General features: G+C 41.5%; 1 protein-coding gene across 1 annotated transcript; it reads right to left on the bottom strand.

The window, feature by feature from the left end:
• Positions 1 to 20,045: 20,045 nt before the first annotated feature.
• LOC148563802 (uncharacterized) lies at positions 20,046 to 21,257 on the bottom strand. The gene has a single exon (XM_088486955.1). It carries the CDS (start codon positions 21,255 to 21,257, stop codon positions 20,046 to 20,048), a length of 1,212 nt encoding a protein of 403 aa, XP_088343081.1.
• Positions 21,258 to 23,003: the final 1,746 nt, after the last annotated feature.

Genomic DNA, 23,003 nt, shown 5'->3' on the forward strand with positions numbered 1-23,003 from the left:
CTTGTTGGGAGGAAAACCCAACCTGAGGTAGGCAACCCAACCTGAGGTAGTTCTCTTTCCATTCAATAAAAAGGCTAAGTAACTTTCTCTATATTGCAAGGAGCTAAGTTTGGTGTTGCACACCAAAACAATTTAAGGGAGAATGAATAATGCTAAGTTTGGTGTTCCACCAAAAATCTCATTTAAAAACACATTCTCACCTTCTGCATAAATGGTTGCTAGCTCCAAGCAAGTAGAGAAACTACTTAACCAATGTCTGTTTTCTAGTTTTTAGTCTTATTGCCTTTAGCAAAGAAAAAGAGTTCCACATATGGTCAATTTGACGCATGAGAACCATTGGTAAGGTACTAAGTTTGGTGTTCACACACCAAAGTAAGTTCAAAAGCCCACAAATAATTCACGTATGCTAACCATTTTTCAAGTGCTTGGGAAACAAGCAACTTTCAATATCATTGCAGAGTATCATACAAGTTTTTGGAAAGATTAAGCATCATCAACTAAAGAGATGAAAGAGGAATGTGAGGACCAGCGATGATGATGAGGAGTAAAGCAAGTAAACTCCAAAAGGTTGTATTGTTAAGTGATTATTTTACATCAAACACTGCTAGGATTGAAAGTGATATTGTACCCCTGTCTGTCTGTCTGTCTAGTATAGTTTCTCTGTAATTCAATAATTGAGATACTTGGCTGTTCACAACACTATACTCTCCAGAACTTGCTTGCACTCAATGTCTCAAAAAGGCATCACATGACAGTTCTTTGAAAAGAAGGATTGAAAAATTAAACAGTTTTGAGGCAAGCAAAAGATTAGGAGAAGTGGTGGTTCTAGTTGTATGATTATGCATTGAGGTTGCATGCTTATGAAAACTTGCATGGGAGCTCATAGGCAGGACATGGAGTTCAAAGAAGTATTGTAGAGATTCTCAAACATTTATTGATCCAAGAAGCAGCAAACAAAAGAAAATAAAGAAAATATAAAAACAAAAGAACATGGCCCAAGGCTCTGAGCATCAATTACTAGGCAGAAAAGAAGGAAGAAACAAAAACTCAAAGAGTTGTTATCCTAGTAAATGCTTGTGGTCGAATTGTGTCAAAGAGAGTGGCTTGAGCAAGTAAATCCTTAGGGGTGCTTTAACACCTAATACCTTAAAACCAACTGGTTTAAGAGTATTGATTGAAAGCTTATCTAAAGAGCCGCTTTGAGACATGACACTTAGAGTCAAGGCCAAAACAGAAATTATAAGCTGCTTCAAGGTGATTACCTATAGAGAGTGATAAGCGGATATTTTATACGCTTTTTGGGGTTAATTTCATATAGTTTTTAGTATATTTTAGTTAGTTTTTAGTTTATTCTCATTAGTTTCTAGGCAAAATTCATATTTCTGGACTTTACTATGAGTTTGTGTGTTTTTCTGTAATTTTAGGTATTTTCTGGCTGAAATTGAGGGAGCTGAGCAAAAATCTGATTTAGGCTGAAAAAGGACTGCTGATGCTGTTGGACTCTGACCTCCCTGCACTCAGAGTGGATTTTCTGGAGCTACAAAACTCCAAATGGCGCGCTTCTAATTGCGTTAGAAAGTAGACATCCAGGGCTTTCCAGAAATATATAATAGTCTATACTTTATTCAAAGATAGATGACGTAAACTGGTGTTCAACTCCAGTTCCATGTTGCTGTCTGGCGTCCAGCGCCAGAAACAAGTTAGGAGTTGGAGTTCAACGCCAGAATTGGATCCAGAGCTGGCGTTAAACGCCCAAAACAGCCTTATACACGTGAGAAGCTTTAGTCTCAGCCCCAACACACACCAAGTGGGCCCCAGAAGTCGATTTCTGCACCATCTATCATAGTTTACTCATTTTCTGTAAACCTAGGTTACTAGTTTAGTATTTAAACAACTTTTAGAGATTTATTTTGCATCTCATGACATTTTCAGATCTAAACTTTGTACCTTTTTGACGGCATGAGTCTCTAAACTCCATTGTTGGGGGTAAGGAGCTCTGCTGTGCCTCGATGAGTTAATGCCAGTATTTCTGTTTTCTATTCAATCATGTTTGTTCCTATCTAAGATATTCATTTGCGCCTTATTATGATGAATATGATGATCCGTGACACTCATCACCATTCTCAACCTATGAACATGTGCCTGACAACCACCTCCGTTCTACATTAGATTAAATGAGTATCTCTTAGATTCCTTAATCGGAATCTCCGTGGTATAAGCTAGAATCCATTGGCAGCATCCTTGAGAATCCGAAAAGTCTAAACCTTGTCTGTGGTATTCCTAGTAGGATTCTGGGATTGGATGACTATGACGAGCTTCAAACTCGCGAGTGCTAGGCATAGTGACAGACGCAAAAGGATAGCGAATCCTATTCCGGTATGATCGAGAACCTACAGATGATTAGTCGTGCGGTGACAGCGCACCTGGACCATTTTCACTGAAAGGAAGGATGGTAGCCATTGACAACGGTGATCCTCCAACACACAGCTTGCCATAAGAGGGACGTGCGTGCGTGAAGAAGAAGATAGAAAGAAAGCAGAGATTCAAAAGGCAAAGCATCTCCAAAACTCCAACATATTCTCATTTACTACATAACAAGTAACCTTTAATTCATGCTCTCTTGTTCATTTGCAAGTCAATTGATAGCCACTAATTAATATCCTGACTAAGAGTTGCAAGATAACCATAGCTTGCTTCAAGCCAACAATCTCCGTGGGATCGACCCTTACTCACGTAAGGTATTACTTGGACGACCCAGTGCACTTGCTGGTTAGTTGTGCGGAATTACATAGTGTGAAGTAATTTTCGTGCACCAAGTTTTTGGTGCCCTTGCCGGGGATTGTTTGAGTTTGGACAACTGACGGTTTATTTTGTTGCTTAGATTAGGAAAAAAAATTTGTCTTTTTGGTTTAAAGTCTTTTATTATTTATACCTTGTTAAAACACTTTAAATTTATAGCTCAATTAGTTAGAGCGTGGTGCTTATGTTCTTAGTAATTGGCTATCTTATTTTCAAAATCTTTTTCAAAAATAATTTTTCTTTGAATAAATCTTGTGCCAAACTTTAAGTTTGGTGTTTTCTTGTTGATTTTTTGTTTGTTTTTCGAAAATTTTAGTTCGGTTTTCTAAAAATTTTAAGTTTGGTGTTCTTTCTTCATGTTCTTGTATTCTTGTGAGTCTTCAAAGTGTTCTTGAGTTCTCCTTGCGTCTTGATCTTAAAATTTTTAAGTTTGGTGTTCCTTGGTGTTTTCCCTCCAGAATTTTCGAAAACAAGGAGCATTAGATCTAAAAATTTTAAATCTTGGGCTATCTTATTGTTTCTCTCCCTCCTCCTTAAATTCAAAAATATCTTTTCTCTCTTTTTTAAAACAAATTTTTGAAAATTATTTTTAAAATTCAGATTTTTTTTCAAAATTTAAAATCTTTTTCAATTCATATCTTTTTCAAAACATCCTGACCACTTTCTCTCCCCTCATTTTATTCGAAAATCTTCACCTATTTTTATTTATTTTATTTTAATTTATTTTCGAAATAATTAAAAAAAATAATACAATTTTTTTATTTTACATCATCTCCCTTTCTCTATCATGGATCTAAGTGGAAATGAACAGTTCAGGAGGACTCTGGGGTCATATGCTAACCCCTCTACTGCTTCATATGGGAGTAGTATCTGCATACCCTCCATTGGAGTCAGTAGCTTTGAGCTGAATCTTCAGCTCATTATCATGGTGCAGCAAAGCTGCCAGTATTCCGGTCTTCCACAAGAAGAACCTACAGAGTTTCTGGCACAGTTTTTACAAATTGCTGACACAGTACATGATAAGGAAGTAGATCAGGATGTCTACAGATTGTGACTGTTTCTATTTGCTGTAAAAGACCAAGCCAAGAGGTGGTTAAATAACCAACCTAAGGCTAGCATAAGGACATGGAAACAGCTGACAGAAAAATTCCTGAATCAATACTTCCCTCCAAAACGGATGACACAGCTAAGGCTGGACATCCAAGGCTTTAAATAAGGAGATAATGAATCTCTTTATGATGCCTGGGAGAGATACAGAGAGATGCTAAGAAAATGCCCCTCTGAAATGTTCTCAGAGTGGGTTCAGTTAGACATCTTCTATTATGGGCTTACAGAAAGAGCTCAGATCTCTTTAGATTGCTCAGCTGGTGGATCTATCCACATGAAAAAGATAATTAAAGAAGCTCAAGAGCTCATTGATACAGTTGCTAGAAATCAGCATCTGTACTTAAGCAGCAGTGACCCTTCCATGAAAGAAGAGGCTAAAACAGCAACTGCTGAACTCAGTCCTGCAGAGCAAGCTGCTGAATTCAATCAACAATTGGATTTTCTAACAAAGCAGTTAGCTGAATTCAAGGATAAACTACAAGAGACAAGGATGACTAATATAAACATGGAAGAACAACTGAAGCAAACAAAGCAGCAGCTGTCAAGACAAATAACAGAAGAATGCCAAGCAGTCCAATTAAGAAGTGGGAAAACATTAAATACCCCACCTCAAGGCAGCAAGAAGCCAAGAAATGAGCAACCCATCCAAAATCCACCAGAGGACAGTAAGAGCCCAGGGAAAAATAATTCTGGCGCTAAAATGCCAGAAATTTGGTGGAAGGCTGGCGCTGAACGCCCAGACCATGCTCAGGACTGGCGTTCAACGCCAGAAACAAGCAAGGATCTGGCGTTGAACGCCCAAAAGGAGCACAGTTCTGGCGTTCAGACGCCAGGAAGAACTGGGAAGCTGGCGTCTAACGCCACTCCAGCTCCTAGCTCTGGCATTCAATTGCCAGTGAGGGATCAGACACACACAAGTGCTGATGACAACCCATCTAAAAAGGCTTCCTCAACCACTTCTGTAGGAAATAAACTTACAGCAACTAAGGTTGAGGAATATAAAGCCAAGATACCTTATCCTCAAAAACTCCGCCAAGAGGAGCAGGATAAGCAATTTGCTCGCTTTGCAGATTATCTCAGGACTCTTGAAATAAAGATTCTATTTGCAGAGGCACTTGAGCAAATACCTTCTTATACCAAGTTCATGAAAGAGATCTTGAGTCACAAGAAGGATTGGAGAGAAACTAAAAGAGTTCTCCTCACTGAAGAATGCAGTGCAGTCATTCTGAAAAGCTTTCTTGAAAAGCTTAAAGACCCTGGGAGTTTTCTAATACCATGCACACTAGAAGGTAATTGCACCAAGACAGCTTTATGTGATCTGGGGGCAAGCATCAACCTAATACCTGCATCCACTATCAGAAAGCTTGTTAAACCAACCCGGATATGTCTCCAACTTGCTGATGGCTCCATTAAATACCCATCAGGCGTGATTGAAGACATGATTGTCAGAGTTGGGCCATTCGCCTTTCCCACTGACTTTGTAGTGCTGGAAATGGAGGAGCACAAGAGTGCTACTCTCATTCTAGGAAGACCCTTCCTAGCAACTGGACGAACTCTCATTGATGTCCAACAGGGGGAAATAACCCTGAGAGTCAATGAGGATGAGTTTAAGTTGAATGCTGTCAAAGCCATGCAGCATCCAGACACATCAAAAGACTGCATGAAAGTTGATCTTATTGACTCTTTGGTAGAAGAGATCAACATGGCTGAGAGTCTCGAATCAGAGTTGGAAGACATCTTTAAAGATGTTCAGCCTGATTTGGAGGATTCAGAGGAAATGAAAGAGCCTCTGAAATTTCCTCTGGAAGAGGAAAAACCTCCTAAACCCGAGCTCAAACCATTACCACCATCCCTGAAATATGCATTTCTGGGAGAAGGTGACACTTTTCCAGTGATCATAAGCTCTGCTTTAAATCCACAGGAAGAGGAAGCACTTATTCAAGTGCTAAGAACACACAAGACAGCTCTTGGGTGGTCCATAGGTGACCTTAAGGGCATAAGCCCAGCCAGATGCATGCACAAAATCTTATTGGAGGATAATGCTAAACCAGTGGTTCAACCACAGAGGCGGCTAAATCCAGCCATGAAGGAAGTGGTACAGAAAGAGGTCACCAAATTACTGGAGACTGGGATTATTTATCCTATTTCTGACAGCCTCTGGGTGAGCCCTGTCCAAGTTATCCCCAAAAAGGGAGGCATGACAGTGGTTCATAATGAAAAGAATGAACTGGTTCCTACAAGAACAGTTACAGGGTGGTGCATGTGTATTGACTACAGAAGACTCAATACAGCCACCAGAAAGGATCATTTTCCTTTACCATTCATAGACCAGATGCTAGAAAGATTAGCAGGTCATGATTATTACTACTTTTTGGATGGCTACTCAGGCTATAACCAGATTGCAGTAGATCCCCAGGATCAAGAGAATACAGCATTCACATGTCCATCTGGAGTGTTTGCTTATAGAAGGATGCCATTTGGGCTGTGTAATGCGCCTGCAACCTTCCAGAGATGCATGCTCTCTATTTTCTCTGATATGGTGGAAAAATTTCTGGAAGTCTTCATGGATGACTTCTCAGTATATGGAGACTCATTCAGCTCCTGTCTTGATAACCTAAAACTAGTTCTGAAAAGATGCCAAGAGACCAACCTGGTTTTAAACTGGGAAAAATGTCACTTTATGGTGACTGAAGGGATTGTTCTTGGGCATAAAATTTCAAACAAGGGAATAGAGGTGGATCAAGCAAAAATAGAGGTAATTGAAAAATTACCACCCCCTGCCAATGTTAAGGCAATCAGAAGCTTTCTGGGGCATGCATGATTCTATAGGAGGTTTATAAAGGATTTTTCAAAAATCGCAAAACCTTTGAGCAATCTGCTAGCTGCTGACACGCCATTTGTGTTTGACACAGAGTGCCTGCAGGCGTTTGAAATGCTGAAAGCCAAGCTGGTCACAGCACCAGTTATTTCTGCACCAGACTGGACATTACCATTTGAGCTAATGTGTGATGCCAGTGATCACGCCATTGGTGCAGTGCTGAGGCAGAGGCATGACAAGCTTCTGCACGTCATTTATTATGCTAGCCGCGTTTTAAATGATGCCCAGAAAAATTACACAACCACAGAAAAAGAATTACTTGCAGTAGTTTATGCCATTGACAAGTTTAGATCATACTTGGTAGGATCAAAGGTGATTGTGTATACTGACCATGCTGCTCTCAAGTATCTACTCACAAAGCAGGATTCAAAACCCAGGCTCATAAGATGGGTGTTGCTTCTGCAAGAGTTTGATATAGAAATAAGAGACAGAAAAAGGACAGAGAACCAAGTGGCTGATCATCTGTCCCGGATAGAGCCAGTAGAAGGGACGTCCCTCCCCTCTCCTGAGATCTCTGAGACTTTTCCGGATGAGCATTTATTTGCCATTCAGGAAACACCATGGTTTGCAGACATTGCAAACTATAAAGCTGCAAGGTTCATACCCAAAGAATACAACAGGCAACAAAAGAAAAAATTAGTTACTGATGCAAAGTACTACTTGTGGGATGAACCCTATCTCTTTAAGAGATGTGCAGACGGAATAATCCGGAGATGTGTGCCTAGAGAAGAAGCACAGAGGATCCTATGGCATTGCCATAGATCACAATTTGGAGGCCATTTCGGAGGTGAGCGAACAGCCACCAAGGTCCTCAAATGTGGCTTCTATTGGCCCACACTCTATAAAGATTCCCGAGAGTTCGTATGTAACTGTGACAGTTGCCAAAGAGCTGGTAATCTATCTCATGGTTACGCCATGCCTCAACAAGGAATCTTGGAGATTGAGTTGTTTGACGTATGGGGAATTGACTTCATGGGACCTTTTCCACCATCATACTCAAACACTTATATTCTGGTGGCTGTTGACTACGTATCAAAATAGGTAGAGGCCGTTGCCACACCCACCAATGATACTAAAACAATGCTGAAGTTCCTCCAGAAATATATCTTCAGCAGGTTTGGGGTCCCTAGAGTACTAATCAGTGATGGGGGCACTCACTTCTGCAACAAACAGCTTTACTCTGCCATGGTCCGGTATGGGATTCGCCACAAGGTGGCGACTCCATATCATCCACAGACTAATGGACAAGCTGAAGTCTCTAACAGAGAGCTAAAAAGAATCCTAGAACGGACTGTAAGTACCCGTGGAAAGGATTGGGCAAGAAGCTTAGATGATGCTCTGTGGGCATACAGAGCAGCATTCAAGACTCCTATAGGGACCTCTCCATACCAACTTGTGTATGGTAAGGCATGTCACCTGCCCGTGAAACTGGAACATAAAGCCTACTGGGCAACCAGATTCCTAAACTTTGATGCCAAATTAGCTGGAGAAAAAAGATTCCTAAACTTTGATGCCAAATTCAAGCTCTTTCTGGGCGTTTAACGCCAGATTTACAGCATTCTGGGCGTTCAGAAAAACGCCCAGGAGAAGCAGCATTTGGGCGTTCAAACGCCAGGATGGTGGGGAGGAGGTAAATTCATTTTTTCTTCATATTTTTCATCTTAATCCTAATTTTCATGTTTCAATTCATGATTTCTTGCATAAACATGTTAAGAACCCTGATTTCTAAAATCCCTAATTTCTAAAAACCCTTCTTTAAAAATATTAAATATATCTTAATCCATAAGCACAAATCCTTTTTTTCAATCCAACTCAACTCTTTTTTCAAAATTTTCAAAACAAATCTCTCTCTTTTCATTCAAAAATCTTTTCAACTAAGCAATATCTTTTTCAAAATTCCAAATCTATCTTTTTCAAATATCTTTCATATCTTTCCAATTTTAAATCATATCTTTTCTTATCATATTTTTTTTTCTAAAAATCATATCTTCTATCTTATCTTTCTCCCTATTTTTCGAAAACCCACCCCCCTCCCTTTAAATATGGGTTCGGCCTCCCTCCCCTCCCATCCACCATTGCACCTAGCTCTCCTTCTCTCCCTCTCCTCTCTTTTCTTTTTGCTTGAGGACAAGCAAACCTCTAAGTTTGGTGTGCTCATCCGTGATCACTAAGATCATGGCTCCTAAAGGAAAACAACCCACCCCAAGAGGCAAGAAAGAGAGTGTTCCAAAACCACTTTGGAATCAAGGGAAGTTCTTAACTAAAGAACATTCAGACCATTATTACAAAATAATGGGTCTAAGATCAGTGATCCCGGAAGTCAGACTCGATCTGAAAGAAGACGAATATCCGGAGATCCATGAGCAAATTCGAATCAGGAACTGGGAGATCCTAGCCAATCCTGAAACGAAAGTGGGAAGGAATATGGTCCAGGAGTTCTATGCTAATATGTGGCATACAGACAGGCAAAGACTATCTGGATCTGCTATCTATGACTATCGGACCGTGGTCAGAGGAAAGATTGTTCATACCCACCCTGACAAGATCAGGGAGATCTTAAAGCTACCTCAGCTGAAAGATGATCCAGACTCCTTCAATAGGAGAATGATGAGAATAGACAAGGGCCTGGATAAGATTCTAGAGGACATATGCATCCCTGGAGCCAGGTGGACCACCAGCATGAAGGGTGTTCCTAATCAACTCAAAAGAGAAGATCTCAAACCAGTCGCCAGAGGATGGCTGGATTTCATTGGGCATTCTCTGCTGCCCACTAGCAACCGTTCTGAAGTCACTATTAGAAGAGCAGTGATGATCCATTGCATCATGATGGGAAAAGAAGTGGAAGTTCATCAACTGATTTCAACTGAATTTTACAAAATTGCAAATAAAAATTCCAAAGATGCCAGGTTGGCTTATCCAAGCTTGATTTCTATGCTCTGCAAGGATGCTGGAGTAAGGATGGGAATAACTGAGTATATCTCAATTGAGTGACCAATCACCAAAGCATCAATGGAAAAACAACAAGCACAGGATGACCCCATCAAGAAGAAAACACAGGAATTTCTCCCAGAAATCCCTCAATCTGAATACTGGGAGTATCTTGAAACATCAGTTACCAAGATGCAAGAAGCTATGAAACAAATAATAAAAGAACAGAAGGAACAAAGTAGCATTCTTTGCTATTTGATTAAAGAACAGGAGGAGCAAGGGCGCGACTTAAGGGAATTGAAGCGCCAGAAATTATCTCTTGAAGGACCAAGCAACCCGCAGATTAGAAGAACATCCACTCCCCAGAAAAAAGGTTGTTAAATTCCAATCTTAGCCTTAACTCTGTGATAACTGTTCTTATTCTAGTTTTACCTTAGGAGTCATATAGTAGTAATTAGTATCTATATTTTTTGATTTTATCTTCAATTAAGCTATGATTTAATTTTCTCATCATCATCAAACATGAATAAAATAGAAGAATTTCTTTAGAATAAGAGGCAATAATTTTCGAGTTTTTAATAAGAACAATCTAATTATTTACATGTGGTGGCAATGCTTTCTGTCTTCTGAATGAATGCTTGAACAGTGCATATGTCTTTTGAATTTGATGTTTAAGACTGTTAAATATGTTGGCTCTTGAAAGAATGATGAACATGAGACATGTTATTGATAATCTGAAAAATCATAAGAATGATTCTTGAAGCAAGAAAAAGCAGCAAAGAACAAAGCTTGCAGAAAAAAAAGAGAGAAAAAGCAAGCAGAAAAAGCCAATAACCCTTAAAACCAAAAGGCAAGGGTAAATAAAAAGGATCCCAAGGCTTTGAGCATCAGTGGATAGGAGGGCCTACAGGAATAAAATCCTGGCCTAAGCGGCTAAACTAAGCTGTCCCTAACCATGTGCTTGTGGCGTGAAGGTGTCAAGTGAAAACTTGAGACTGAGCGGTTAAAGTCAAGGTCCAAAGCAAAAAGAAGAGTGTGCTAAAGAACCCTGGACACCTCTAATTGGGGACTTTAGCAAAGCTGAGTCACAATCTGAAAAGGTTCACCAAATTATGTGTTTGTGGCATTTATGTATCCGGTGGTAATACTGGAAAACAAAGTGATTAGGGCCACGGCCAAGACTCATAAAGTAGCTGTGTTCAAGAATCAACATACTAAACTAGGAGAATCAATATCACTATCTGAATTCTGAGTTCCTATAGATGCCAATCACTCTGAGCTTCAATGGATAAAGTGAGATGCCAAAACTGTTCAGAAGCCAAAAAGCTACTAGTCCCGCTCATCTAATTAGAATCTGAGCTTCACTCAAAAACTCTGAGATATTCTTGCTTCTTAAATTATTTGTATTCTATTTTATTTATCTAGTTGCTTGAGGACAAGCAACAGTTTAAGTTTGGTGTTGTGATGAGCGGATATTTTATACGCTTTTTGGGGTTAATTTCATATAGTTTTTAGTATATTTTAGTTAGTTTTTAGTTTATTCTCATTAGTTTCTAGGCAAAATTCATATTTCTAGACTTTACTATGAGTTTATGTATTTTTCTATAATTTCAGGTATTTTCTGGCTGAAATTGAGGGAGCTGAGCAAAAATCTGATTTAGGCTGAAAAAGGACTGCTGATGCTGTTGGACTCTGACCTCCCTGCACTCAAAGTGGATTTTCTGGAGCTACAGAACTCCAAATGGCGTGCTTCTAATTGTGTTGGAAATTAGACATCCAGGGCTTTCCAGAAATATATAATAGTCTATACTTTTCTCAAAGATAAACGATGTAAACTGGCGTTCAACGCCAGTTCCATGTTGCTGTCTGGCGTCCAGCGCCAGAAACAAGTTAGGAGTTGGAGTTCAACGCCAGAATTGGATCCAGAGCTGGCGTTGAACGCCCAAAACAGCCTTATGCATGTGAGAAGCTTTAGTCTCAGCCCCAGCACACACCAAGTGGGCCCCAGAAGTCGATTTCTGCACCATCTATCATAGTTTACTCATTTTCTGTAAACCTAGGTTACTAGTTTAGTATTTAAACAACTTTTAGAGATTTATTTTGCATCTCATGACATTTTCAGATCTAAACTTTGTACCTTTTTGACGGCATGAGTCTCTAAACTCCATTGTTGGGGGTGAGGAGCTCTGCTTTGCCTCGATGAGTTAATGCCAGTATTTCTGTTTTCTATTCAATCATGTTTGTTCCTATCTAAGATATTCATTTGCGCCTTATTATGATGAATATGATGATCCATGACACTCATCACCATTCTCAACCTATGAACGTGTGCTTGACAACCACCTCCGTTCTACATTAGATTAAATGAGTATCTCTTAGATTCCTTAATCGGAATCTCCGTGGTATAAGCTAGAATCCATTGGCAGCATCCTTGAGAATCCGAAAAGTCTAAACCTTGTCTGTGGTATTCCTAGTAGAATTCTGGGATTGGATGACTGTGACGAGCTTCAAACTCGCAAGTGCTGGGCGTAGTGACAGACGCAAAAGGATAGCGAATCCTATTCCGGTATGATCGAGAACCTACAGATGATTAGCCATGCGGTGACAGCGCACCTGGACCATTTTCACTGAAAGGAAGGATGGTAGCCATTGACAACGGTGATCCTCCAACACACAGCTTGCCATAGGAGGGACGTGCGTGCGTGAAGAAGAAGATAGAAAGAAAGCAGAGATTCAAAAGGCAAAGCATCTCCAAAACTCCAACATATTCTCATTTACTGCATAACAAATAACCTTTAATTCATGCTCTCTTGTTCATTTGCAAGTCAATTGATAGCCACTAATTAATATCCCGACTAAGAGTTGCAAGATAACCATAGCTTGCTTCAAGCCAACAATCTCCATGGGATCGACCCTTACTCACGTAAGGTATTACTTGGACGACCCAGTGCACTTGCTGATTAGTTGTGCGGAATTACATAGTGTAAAGTAATTTTTGTGCACCAGAGAGATCTCCATGATATCATTTGGACGAAAGTCCTAGGACCTAAGACTTCCAAGATGTAGGGACTAGTAAGCACTAAAGCCCTTGCATGAGCATATGATTTAGAGTTCATCCCACTGTCACTTAATCACTTCACTCACAAGACATTACAAGTTATTCTTCAATCCATTCTAATTGAAAGAACCTTTGAGCACAATTCTTTTCTTGCTTGGGGACAAGGTTTAAGTTTGGTATTGTGGTGACAAGTCATCTTATGCTAGTTTTTCAAGCAATTTTTCACTTGTTTCATAGGTTTTATACACTTTCTTGAGTTACAAGTAAGCCATTTGGGTAGAAATTCATGTGTATTTGGATTCACTCAAACATGAGTAAATTGATGCATTTTCATGACAGGTGACCAAAAGGCTTGGAGGAAGGTTGAAGAAAGGGGATGGCAGCAATGGAAATGAAGGCAGCAAAGCCACCCTGGGAAGAACTCACATTTGTCCCAACGTTTGCCTCAAACGTGAGGTCAAACGTTGGCTTAAGAAGAACCCAGAAGAAGCCAATGTTTGCGCCAATATTTGCCTCAAACTTGAGGTCAAACGTTGGCTCAAAAATACACCCAGGAGAAGCTAACGTTTGCGCCAACGTTTGCCTCAAACTTGAGGTCAAACGTTAGCTCAAAAATACACCCAGGAGAAGCCAACGTTTGCGCCAACATTTGCCTCAAACTTGAGGTCAAACGTTGGCTCAAAAATACACCCAAGAGAGGCCAACGTTTGCGCCAACGTTTGCCTCAAACTTGAGGTCAAACGTTGGCTCAATAACACACCCAGGAGGACTTAACGTTTGTGCCAACGTTTTTCTCAAACGTGAGGTCAAACGTTGGCCGTAAAATTTCCTTGGAGGGAGCACGTTTGAGCTCACGTTTGACCTCAAACGTGAACTCAAACGTGAGTGACAGCAAAACTCCATTCTGCATAAAGCTAATACAAGACGTTTGAGTCAACGTTTGCCTCAAACGTTGACTCAAACGTGAATGATCCCAAAGTCCATTATGCAAATGGGTTTCTTCTCAAGACCAGGAGGAATCAACAGAGGCTATCTTTAATCCAATTTCATCAAGGCCAAGGGCCCAAATTCAAGGCTTAAAGATCATTAGAAGGAAGTGTATAAAGAGAAGTTAGTTTGATTTAGAAAAGAGGACTTTTTTACTTTTACTTTCACCTTTTCTTCTTTTAGAATTTTCATTCTGTAACTTTGATTTTGGATCTTGGAGAATTGGGAGGAGAATTGAGTTTTCTTCCTCTCTGGGTTTTCTGTTTTCTTTTCTGCAAAGCTTGCTTGAGTCTTGATAGTGAAGAGTTGAGGAAATTCTGTCTCAACCTCACCCTTGAGATCTCTTTGTTTTCTTTTCCTGTATAATTCAAGTTTCTTGACTGATTTCCATCTTTCATTTTGTTTGCAATTGTGTTCTTAGTTGGATCAAGGAAGGATTGAGATCTAAACTTGTTCTCTAGTCTCTTCTAACCCTGAGATCTGTGATTTCTTTTGGACCATTGTAATTGATGTTACATTTTGCTTACTGTTCGAATTTTCAAGCAATTGTTCTCTTATGATTTGATCTGTTGCAATTTTAATTCATATTCTGCTTCTCTGTTTAATGCCATTTTACTTTCCCTTGTCTAATTTCTGCAATCCAAATTCCCAATTCCTTTTATAATTCAAGCAATTTACATTTCTTGCACTTTAAACTTCAGTCATTTACATTTCTTGCAATCTAAGTTTCTGCAATTTACATTACTTGCACTTTAAGATTCAGCTCTTTTAATTCTTCTGCACTTTAAATTCTTGTCAATTATCCCTCTCCCTTTAAATTTCAAGCAATTTAGCTTCTGTTGGATACAAATCACTCAAATCAACTCTTGTTCGCTTGACTAAATCAACCATTAAACTAAAATTGCTCAATCCTTCAATCCCTGTGGGATCGACCTCACTCACGTGAGTTATTATTACTTGATGCGACCCGGTACACTTGTCAGTGAGTTTTGTGTTGGATCGTTTTCCACACATCAACCACCACACCCTTTTTTCTTTATCTTTTTGTGTTGACTAAGCCTGGGGTAGCCAAGAAGAAAGCTTCTTGGATTTTCTTCCGAGCTACCCAGGGGAATAAAGTTTTTTCAATGTTTGATGAGTCTTTTCGAGATTTTAATAACTATTACTTTAAGGTCTGAGCTGTCGAGAATGCCCGACCTTTCTTTTTAGATGAGAATGATGAGCCGACCTTTCCTTTGTGTTGGCAAAAGGATATAGTAGCTCCAAAGTATTCTTGGGAGAGTTTAGATGAGGTTGAGCAGGCCTTTGTGGGTGTTCTAGAGGAGCACTGGGGGGAACCTCCTCATCTGGATACCAAGAGATTTCTCGGAGATCCCTCCCTCCTTCGTGCCGAGCTAGGTAGCATCCGACTTCTTTTAGGAGTGGTTTTCTTCTATTGTTTGTACTTTTTATCCTTTTTTGTTTATTGTAACTTGTTTCCCTAGTTTCTTTTTCAGAGATGGTGAAATCTTCAGATTTTATGAAGGCCTTCTGGAGGGCCAAAAAGTGCGATAGCTGCCCAAAATTTGTCAACAAAGACCTCGGGGGAAGGGTCTTCTTAGGTGTCCCCAAAGAAGCTGAATTCTGACTCTCAGGGCCCGAGAAAGATCATTCCAGCCCTTAGAGTTCGAGTAGTTCCATCTGATCCATCTCAGGCGACTTTTGGCCCTGCTTCCTCTCCTCCTGCTACTGGTCCTGCTCCCAAGAAACAAAAAACTGTTGGGACCTATGACTTGAATGATAAAGAGTTTGATGGCATTTCCTTTGCTACTGAATTGATTGCTCCACATGGTAAAGTCCCTATGGACGACATCTCGATCCTTCATCACATTGACTTCATAATGAGCAATAGTATTCGGATGGCCAATGTTGGCACGGCCTTATCTCGAGTTATTAGGGAGTCCCCTGTCCGTGCTCCGAAGGCCTTTCTGAATGATGCCCAGGCTGAATTTGATAGGGTAAAGGGTCTGAAGGATAAGCTTGATGCCAAAGTTGCAAAGTTGAAAATTGATGTGGAGAAGGAGAAGGAGCGTGCTACTAGGGCGGAGGCAGCTGTTGACTTGGCTGATGAGGATGCAAAAAAGTATAAGGAGAGCTATACCCGGACCTACGGTGAGCTACTAGAAACTAAGGAGCGGCTTCAATCGGTTCAAGATGATTATGCCAAGCTTCAGAGACACATGGAAAATAGTATGACTGATATGTTCGAGATCCTGAAGGCTCAGGTCCGAGTTATTGCTCTCGAGGATGATCTCTCCTTGTTCAGTATGGATAATGTGGTGGTGGATGGCAAGATCGTGACTGCCCCTGATGATGAAGATGAGGGTCCTCCTCTTGTGCCACCAGGAAAAGCCTCAACAGCTTTATCTTCTTCCGTCCCTTCAAAGTTCATCCCTCCAGAGCCCGAGCTGGGTGTGCAGATTCTGAACGGGCCGGATGGAGTTGTGAATGCTACTCCGATCTCGACCATACCTCCTTCTCCCTCAACCAAGGATGTTGCTACTAGGGAGAATTTGGATCCTCTATGACCTTTTGTAATTTGTGTGCCGTTATAGTCCGACTTGTGGACTATGAACTTTTGCTTATATTTCTTGTAATTTGACTTTCTCTGACACTTGGTTGCTTACGAGCAACTTTTTATTAGAAAACAAAACACTCTAAACTCCTGGGCTGCCCTTTTGGCAGTCTTTTGAGTCTTTAATGTTTGAAGAATGCATTTTGCTAAACGCCTAGAGGTTTACTTTTGCAACCCTTCTCGATTTTGATAGAGATTAGGTCTTTCCCAGTCTGACCTCCTTTGAGTGGGCTTTCTAGCCTTTCTTTGAAATATTTTGAATTGGTGCTTCTCCACCCTTTATTAAGTTGTGTAAAATTATCCTTGTGGCTTAGTGTTCTTTATATAGAACCTTTTTTAGTCTCGGACGACTTTTTGAGATCGTACCTGTGCCCCTTCTGATGTCGACCCGTACGACCTCCTTCATCGGGTTTTTTAGTCATATTCCAACAACTTTTTAGGTAGTGTTCCTGCTGAGGAACCTTTTCTTTATAGTTTGTTAGGATGACTTTTTAGCACCGTTTCGACTTGTGCTTTCGCTTTTTAAGTAATGTCTTTTTTGCAAGACTTGTACCTTTCAGCGAAGCACTTTTGGCCTTTGGTTTTTTTAACCTTTCTTTGGCCTTTTCAAGGTGTCTTTGTCCCTTTTTCAGTGATCCTTTTATTGGTCCGACTTCTCTGTCGGGACTTCTTAAGTTACTTTTAGTAATCTATTTTTGTTCAGACCTCGTCAGGTCACTTTTTATGGGCTACTTTTTATAACTTCTTGCATTAACTTGCTCCTATCGCTTCACCTTGGCGACTTCATTGTAATCGGACGATAAATTTTGCGTTTTACGAGCTTAGATTAATGCATCCTGGTAGGAAACTTTTTAGGAAATTGGTGACTTTTATTCAAATAATAATGAGATAAAAACATAAATGTAAGTATGTACATATGAGTGCTTACCCTTATAGGTCGGGCAGTTTCTTAGATCTCGGCCTGACGCTTCATTAAAAAACCCTTTCAGGAAAAAGAGTGCGCCTAACCTAAGATCTTATTTTCTAACTATAGTACCTTTTTAGGTTACAGGCATGCCATGACCTTGGTAGCTCTCGCCCTTCGAGGTCGGACACCTTGTAGTAAACTTTTTCCAGTACTTCTGCTACTCGATACGGTCCTTTCCAATTAGCTGCTAGCTTCTTTTCTCCTAACCGACTTGCTCCGATATCATTTCGGATTAAGATGAGATCATTGGTGGTGAAGATTCGCTGGATGACCTTCCAATTATATCTCAGAGTCATTCGACGCTTTAGAGCTTCCTCTCTAATCCGAACTCTTTCTTAAACTTCTGGAAGTAGGTCGAGCTCTTTCCTTTGAGCTTGGAAGTTGGTATCTTCATTGTAGAGGATCATTCTGGGAGATTCTTCTTCTACCTCCACGGGATTCATTTCCTCCATTCCGTAAGCAAGTCAAAATGGTGATTCTCCAGTGGTTGAATGTGGTGTTGTCCGGTATGCCCATAGGACTTGCGGGAGCTCTTCAGCCCAAGCTCCCTTGGCGTCCTGTAGTCTCTGTTTTAACCCGACCAGTATGACTTTGTTGGCGGCTTCCGCCTGTCCATTGGCTTGTGGGTGCTCTACAGAGGTGAACTGGTGGTTGATTTTCAAATCGGCTACCAGATTTCTAAAGCCCGTGTCGATGAAGAGTGCCATTGTCTGTGGTAATGGAGTGTGGCACCCCAAACCTTGCGACAATGTTTCTGTCTAAGAACTTTCGACTTCTTTGGGTGGAGGCAGTGGCCAAAGGTTTTGCTTCAATCCATTTTGTGAAATAGTCTTTCCAGCAATGAGAAACTTGACTTGCCATGATCCAAAGGGGAAGGGTCCGAGGAGGTCGAGTCCCCATTTTGCGAATGGCCAGGGTGAAGTGACACAAATAAGTTCCTCGGCTGGTGCGATGTGAAAGTTCGCATGCTTCTGGCATGGGGGGCATGTTTTGACAAACTCTGTTGCTTCCTTTTGCAGGGTCAGCTAGTAGAATCCAGCTCTGAGTACCTTTTTGGAAAGAGCTCGCGCCCCCAGGTGGTTGCCGCACATGCCACTGTGGACTTCTTCGAGAACTTCCCTTGTAGCGGAAGTCGGGACGCATTTTAGGAGGCGCGTAGAGATTCCTCTCCTATATAGGATGTCCTGTACTATGGTGTAGTACTGTGCTTCTCGTACTAGCCTTTTTGCCTCCTTTTTATCTGCGGGAAGTATTTCCGACTTGAGATAGCTAACTATAGGAGTCATCCACCCTTGGTCCTGGTCTAATATGTTTAGGACCTTTTTCTCTTCCATGGTTGACAGATCTGGTAGTGTTTCTTGGATGAGGCTTCTATTATTTCCCCTTGGTTTGGTGCTGGCTAGTTTTGAAAGTGCATCAACTCGATCATTTTGTTCTCTGGTTATATGTCGTACCTCATATTCCACGAATTGTTCGTGCTATTCTCTGGTCTTGTCTAGGTATTTTCTCATGGTGGGATCCTTGGCCTGGTAGCTCCCTTCTATTTGTGAGGTGACTACCTGTGAATCGCTAAAAATGGTAAGCTTCTGAGCTCCTACTTCCCTAGCCAGCTTCAAACCAGCCAGTAAGGCTTCGTATTCAGCTTGATTATTTGAAGTGGGAAACTCGAACTTTAATGAGAGCTCGATTTGGGTTCCCTGATCACTTTCTAAAATGACGCCTGCGCCATTCCCGGTTTTGTTCAAGGAACCATCCACATAAAGGCTCCACTTTGTGGGGGTGCCCGGGGTGTCAGTATACTCTGCGATGAAGTCAGCCAGGTACTGAGATTTGATAGCTGTCCGGGCTTCATACTTAAGGTCGAATTCAGATAACTTGACTGTCCATTGTAGGATTCTTCCAGCTAAGTCTGTTTTCTATAAGATCCCCTTTATGGGTTGGTTGGTCTGCACTCTGATGGTGTGAGATTGAAAGTATGGCCGAAGTTGTCGGGAAGTGAGTATAAGGGCGTAGGCGAACTTTTCTATCTTTTGATAGTTTAGTTCAGCCCCTTGTAGACCCTTCCTGATGAAGTAGATGGGTTGTTGCCCACTTTCGTCTTCTCTGATTAGTGTTGAAGCTATTGCCTGACTTCCTACGACGAGGTATAGTATGAGTTCTTCTCCTTCCCAAGGTCGAGTAAGGATGGATGGTTGCCCCAGAAATTTTTTGAAATCTTGGAAGGCTTGTTCGCATTCTAGAGTCCATTCAAACCTCTTTCCCTTCCTTAAAGTTGCATAGAAGGGGAGAGATCTTAAGGCTGATCCAACTAGGAACCTAGACAGAACCACTAGTCTTCCATTGAGATGCTGGACCTCTTTGACACAGGCCAGACTTTTCATGCGAAGTATGGCCTGGCACTTATCTGGGTTTGCTTCGATTCCTCTTTGGGTGAGCATGAAGCCCAAGAATTTTCCAGCTTCTACTGTAAAAGTACATTTTACGAGATTAAGTCCCATCCCATGCTTTCTTATGGTATCGAACACTTCAGTGAGGTCGGATAGCAATGTTTCCTCACTTTGTGTCTTTACTAACATGTCATCGACATAAACTTCCATTAGCTTCCCAATGTGATTGGCAAAGACTTTGTTCATTAGTCTTTGGTAGGTGGCCCCTGCGTTCTTGAGTCTGAAGGGCATGACTATATAGCAGTAGTTTGCTCTTGGGGTTAAGAAGGAGGTTTTCTCCTGGCAGGTTGATACATCGGGATTTGGTTGTATCCCGAGTAAGCGTCCATGAAGGAAAGGTACTTGTATCCTGATGAAGCGTTAACTAGTGTGTCTATATTCGGGAGTGGGTAAGGATCTTTTGGGCAGGCTTTGTTAAGGTCGGTGTAATCAGTCCACATCCGCCATTTTCCATTTGACTTTTTAACCAATACTACATTGGCTAACCATAATGGATATTTTACCTCTCTTATGAATCCTGCCTCTAGCAAAGCCTGTACCTGCTCTTCTACAGCTTGCGACCTCTCTGGGCCGCGTTTCCTACGTTTCTGCTGTACTGGCTGAGACCCTGGATATACGGCTAACTTATGGCACATTAGTCTGAGATCAATACCAGGCATATCTGCAGCCTTCCATGTAAAGAGGTCAGAATTATCCTTCAGGAGCTTTGTTAGTCGTTCCTTTAGATCTCCTTTCAGATTTGCCCCTATACTTGTTCTTTTATCTTGAGTGTCTCTGATTTGAACTTCTTTGGTTTCATCTTCTGGCTGCGGACGGAGTTCTTCACGAGCTCTAACTCCCCTGAGTTCTATGGTATTAGTTTCCTTTCCTTTGGGATCACCTTTAACGTTCAGACTTTCGTTATAACAGCGTCGCGCGAGTTTTTGGTCTCCTTTTATGGTAGCAATCCCTTCTGGAGTTGGAAACTTCATGCATAAGTATGGTGTGGAGACCACAGCGGCAAGCTGGTTCAGTGTTGTCTGACCTATTAAAGCATTGTATGCTGAGCTCACGTCGATTACAATATAATCTATGCTTAACGTCCTAGACTGAATTCCCTTTCCAAAGGTTGTGTGTAGTGGGATGTACCCTAATGGCTGAATTGGGGCGTCTCCTAGTCCGTATATGCTATTTGGATATGCTCTGAGTTCTTTTTCTTGCAATCTGAGCTTGTCGAAAGCAGATTTGAACAGTATGTCCGCAAAGCTTCCTTGGTCGACTAATGCTTGGTGGAGGTTGGCATTGGCAAGTATTATGATAAAAACCACAGGGTCATCATGCCCTGGAATGATGCTCGCGGCGTCTTCTTGGGTGAAGATAATAGTGGGGAGGTCGGCCGACCTGTCCTCTCCTCCAACATGGTATACCTCCTTAAGGTGTCTTTTGCGCGATGATTTAGAGATCCCTCCTCCCGCGAATCCTCCGTTTATCATGTGAACATGCCTCTCAGGGGTGTGAGGGGGACGTTCAGCTCGTCCAATCTCTTCATCCCTTCTTCTCTTCTTTGGTTCATCTGTTTTGTTGGCCAGAAACCTGTCTAGTCTTCCTTCTCGGGCTACCTTTTCTATAACGTTCTTTAAGTCGTAGCATTCGTTGGTAGGGTGCCCGTAGACTCGGTGGTATTCGCAATACTCTGTTCGACTTTCTCCTCTTTTATGCTTAATCGGACAAGGGGGCAGGATCTTCTCAGTATTGCATATCTCTTTGTAGACATCCACAAGGGACACCCTGAGGGGAGTGTAGTTATGGTATTTTCTAGGTTTTTCAGTAGGTTGGTCTTCTCTTTATCCTTGTCCCGAGATGGGTAGGGGAATCCGAATTTTGAGGTTTCTCCTAATCGAGAGTTTTCCTCCATATTAATGTACTTTTCTGCCCGCTCTTGCACTTCGTTCAGAGATGTAGGGTGCTTTTTGGATATGGAATGGCTAAAGGGTCCTTCTCGTAGGCCATTAATGAGACCCATGATGGCTGCTTCTATTGGCAGCCTTTATATATCTATACATGCTTTGTTGAATCTTTCCATGTAGCTGCAGAGGCTTTCTCGATCTCCTTGCTTAATCCCTAACAGGCTTGGGGAATACTTGGCTTTATCTTTCTGGATAGAGAACCTAGCTAGAGACTTCTTGGCGAGGTCATCGAAGCTTGCTATTGACCTTGGTGGCAAACTGTCGAACCATTTTATTGCTATTTTGGTCAAGGTAGTCGGGAAGGCTTTACAACGGATTGTGTCTGGGGCTTCCGTAAGTTACATCCGATTTCTGAAATTGCTGAGATGATGACTTGTGTCGGACATACCATCGTAGGGAGTCATGCCAGGGGCTTTAAAGTCTTTTGGAATTTTAGCTTTTATGATTTCCTTTGTGAAGGGGTCTTGATCCTCACGGAGGCCGTCTTTATGATTGGACCGAGTAGCTTTTGTTTTGAAGTCAGCCTCGAGTTTAAGGAGTTTATCTTCCAGCTCTCGACGCCTCCTGGTTTCTCTTCGTAAATCTCGCTCAGCCTCCTGCTGCCGGTCAGCTTCTTGTTCTAGCTGTTTAAGGCGATTCTGTTGTTCACGGATGGCCTCTAAAATTTCTGTATTTGGGGGCTGTTTGTCTCCCTTATTTTTAGGAATATCCTTTGGTATGGTCTCCGTGTTCTTACATGGCGTTCTGTCCTCCAAGCCAGAGTTGTGATCGTTGTCAAGGTTGTCCTCCATGATGATGGGATGACTTCCAAGTTCCCCGGTAACGGCGCCAATATTTCGAGGGTTACCTGAAACTGGAGGTCGATCTCGGAAGAGATCTGCAGTTGTGGCCGGAGCTTTCATGTCTAACTTGCTGAATCTTGAGATGTTGCTGATTCCTGATCACCGGAGGGTGGTGGTACCTGTAAGAGACTCCGATGCTTAAGTTAGCATGGGCTTTTAAGCAGGTTTTTTGTGTAGAATCAGAGTATGAGTTATACTTGGGTGCTCCAGTGTATTTATAGTAGTGTGGGGTGACCTCCCTTGAGATAAGTTAGTTATCTTATCTTATCTTTTGTGGGTGAGTCCCCTTATCTTTGGCCAGCCGCCTTTAGGTGGGTTGTGATCTTCTGTTTTGGGCCTACTTGAGCCCTTATAGCAATTTGGCTGAGCTCTTTTAGGAAGAGGTCGGTGTCGACCAACCTTTATAAGAGGTCGGTCGTTTCTTTCTTCA

The sequence above is a fragment of the Arachis ipaensis genome, chromosome B5 (genome assembly GCF_059453495.1).
Source record: "Arachis ipaensis isolate K30076 ecotype BB chromosome B5, ASM5945349v1, whole genome shotgun sequence".
Taxonomy (NCBI): domain Eukaryota; kingdom Viridiplantae; phylum Streptophyta; class Magnoliopsida; order Fabales; family Fabaceae; genus Arachis; species Arachis ipaensis.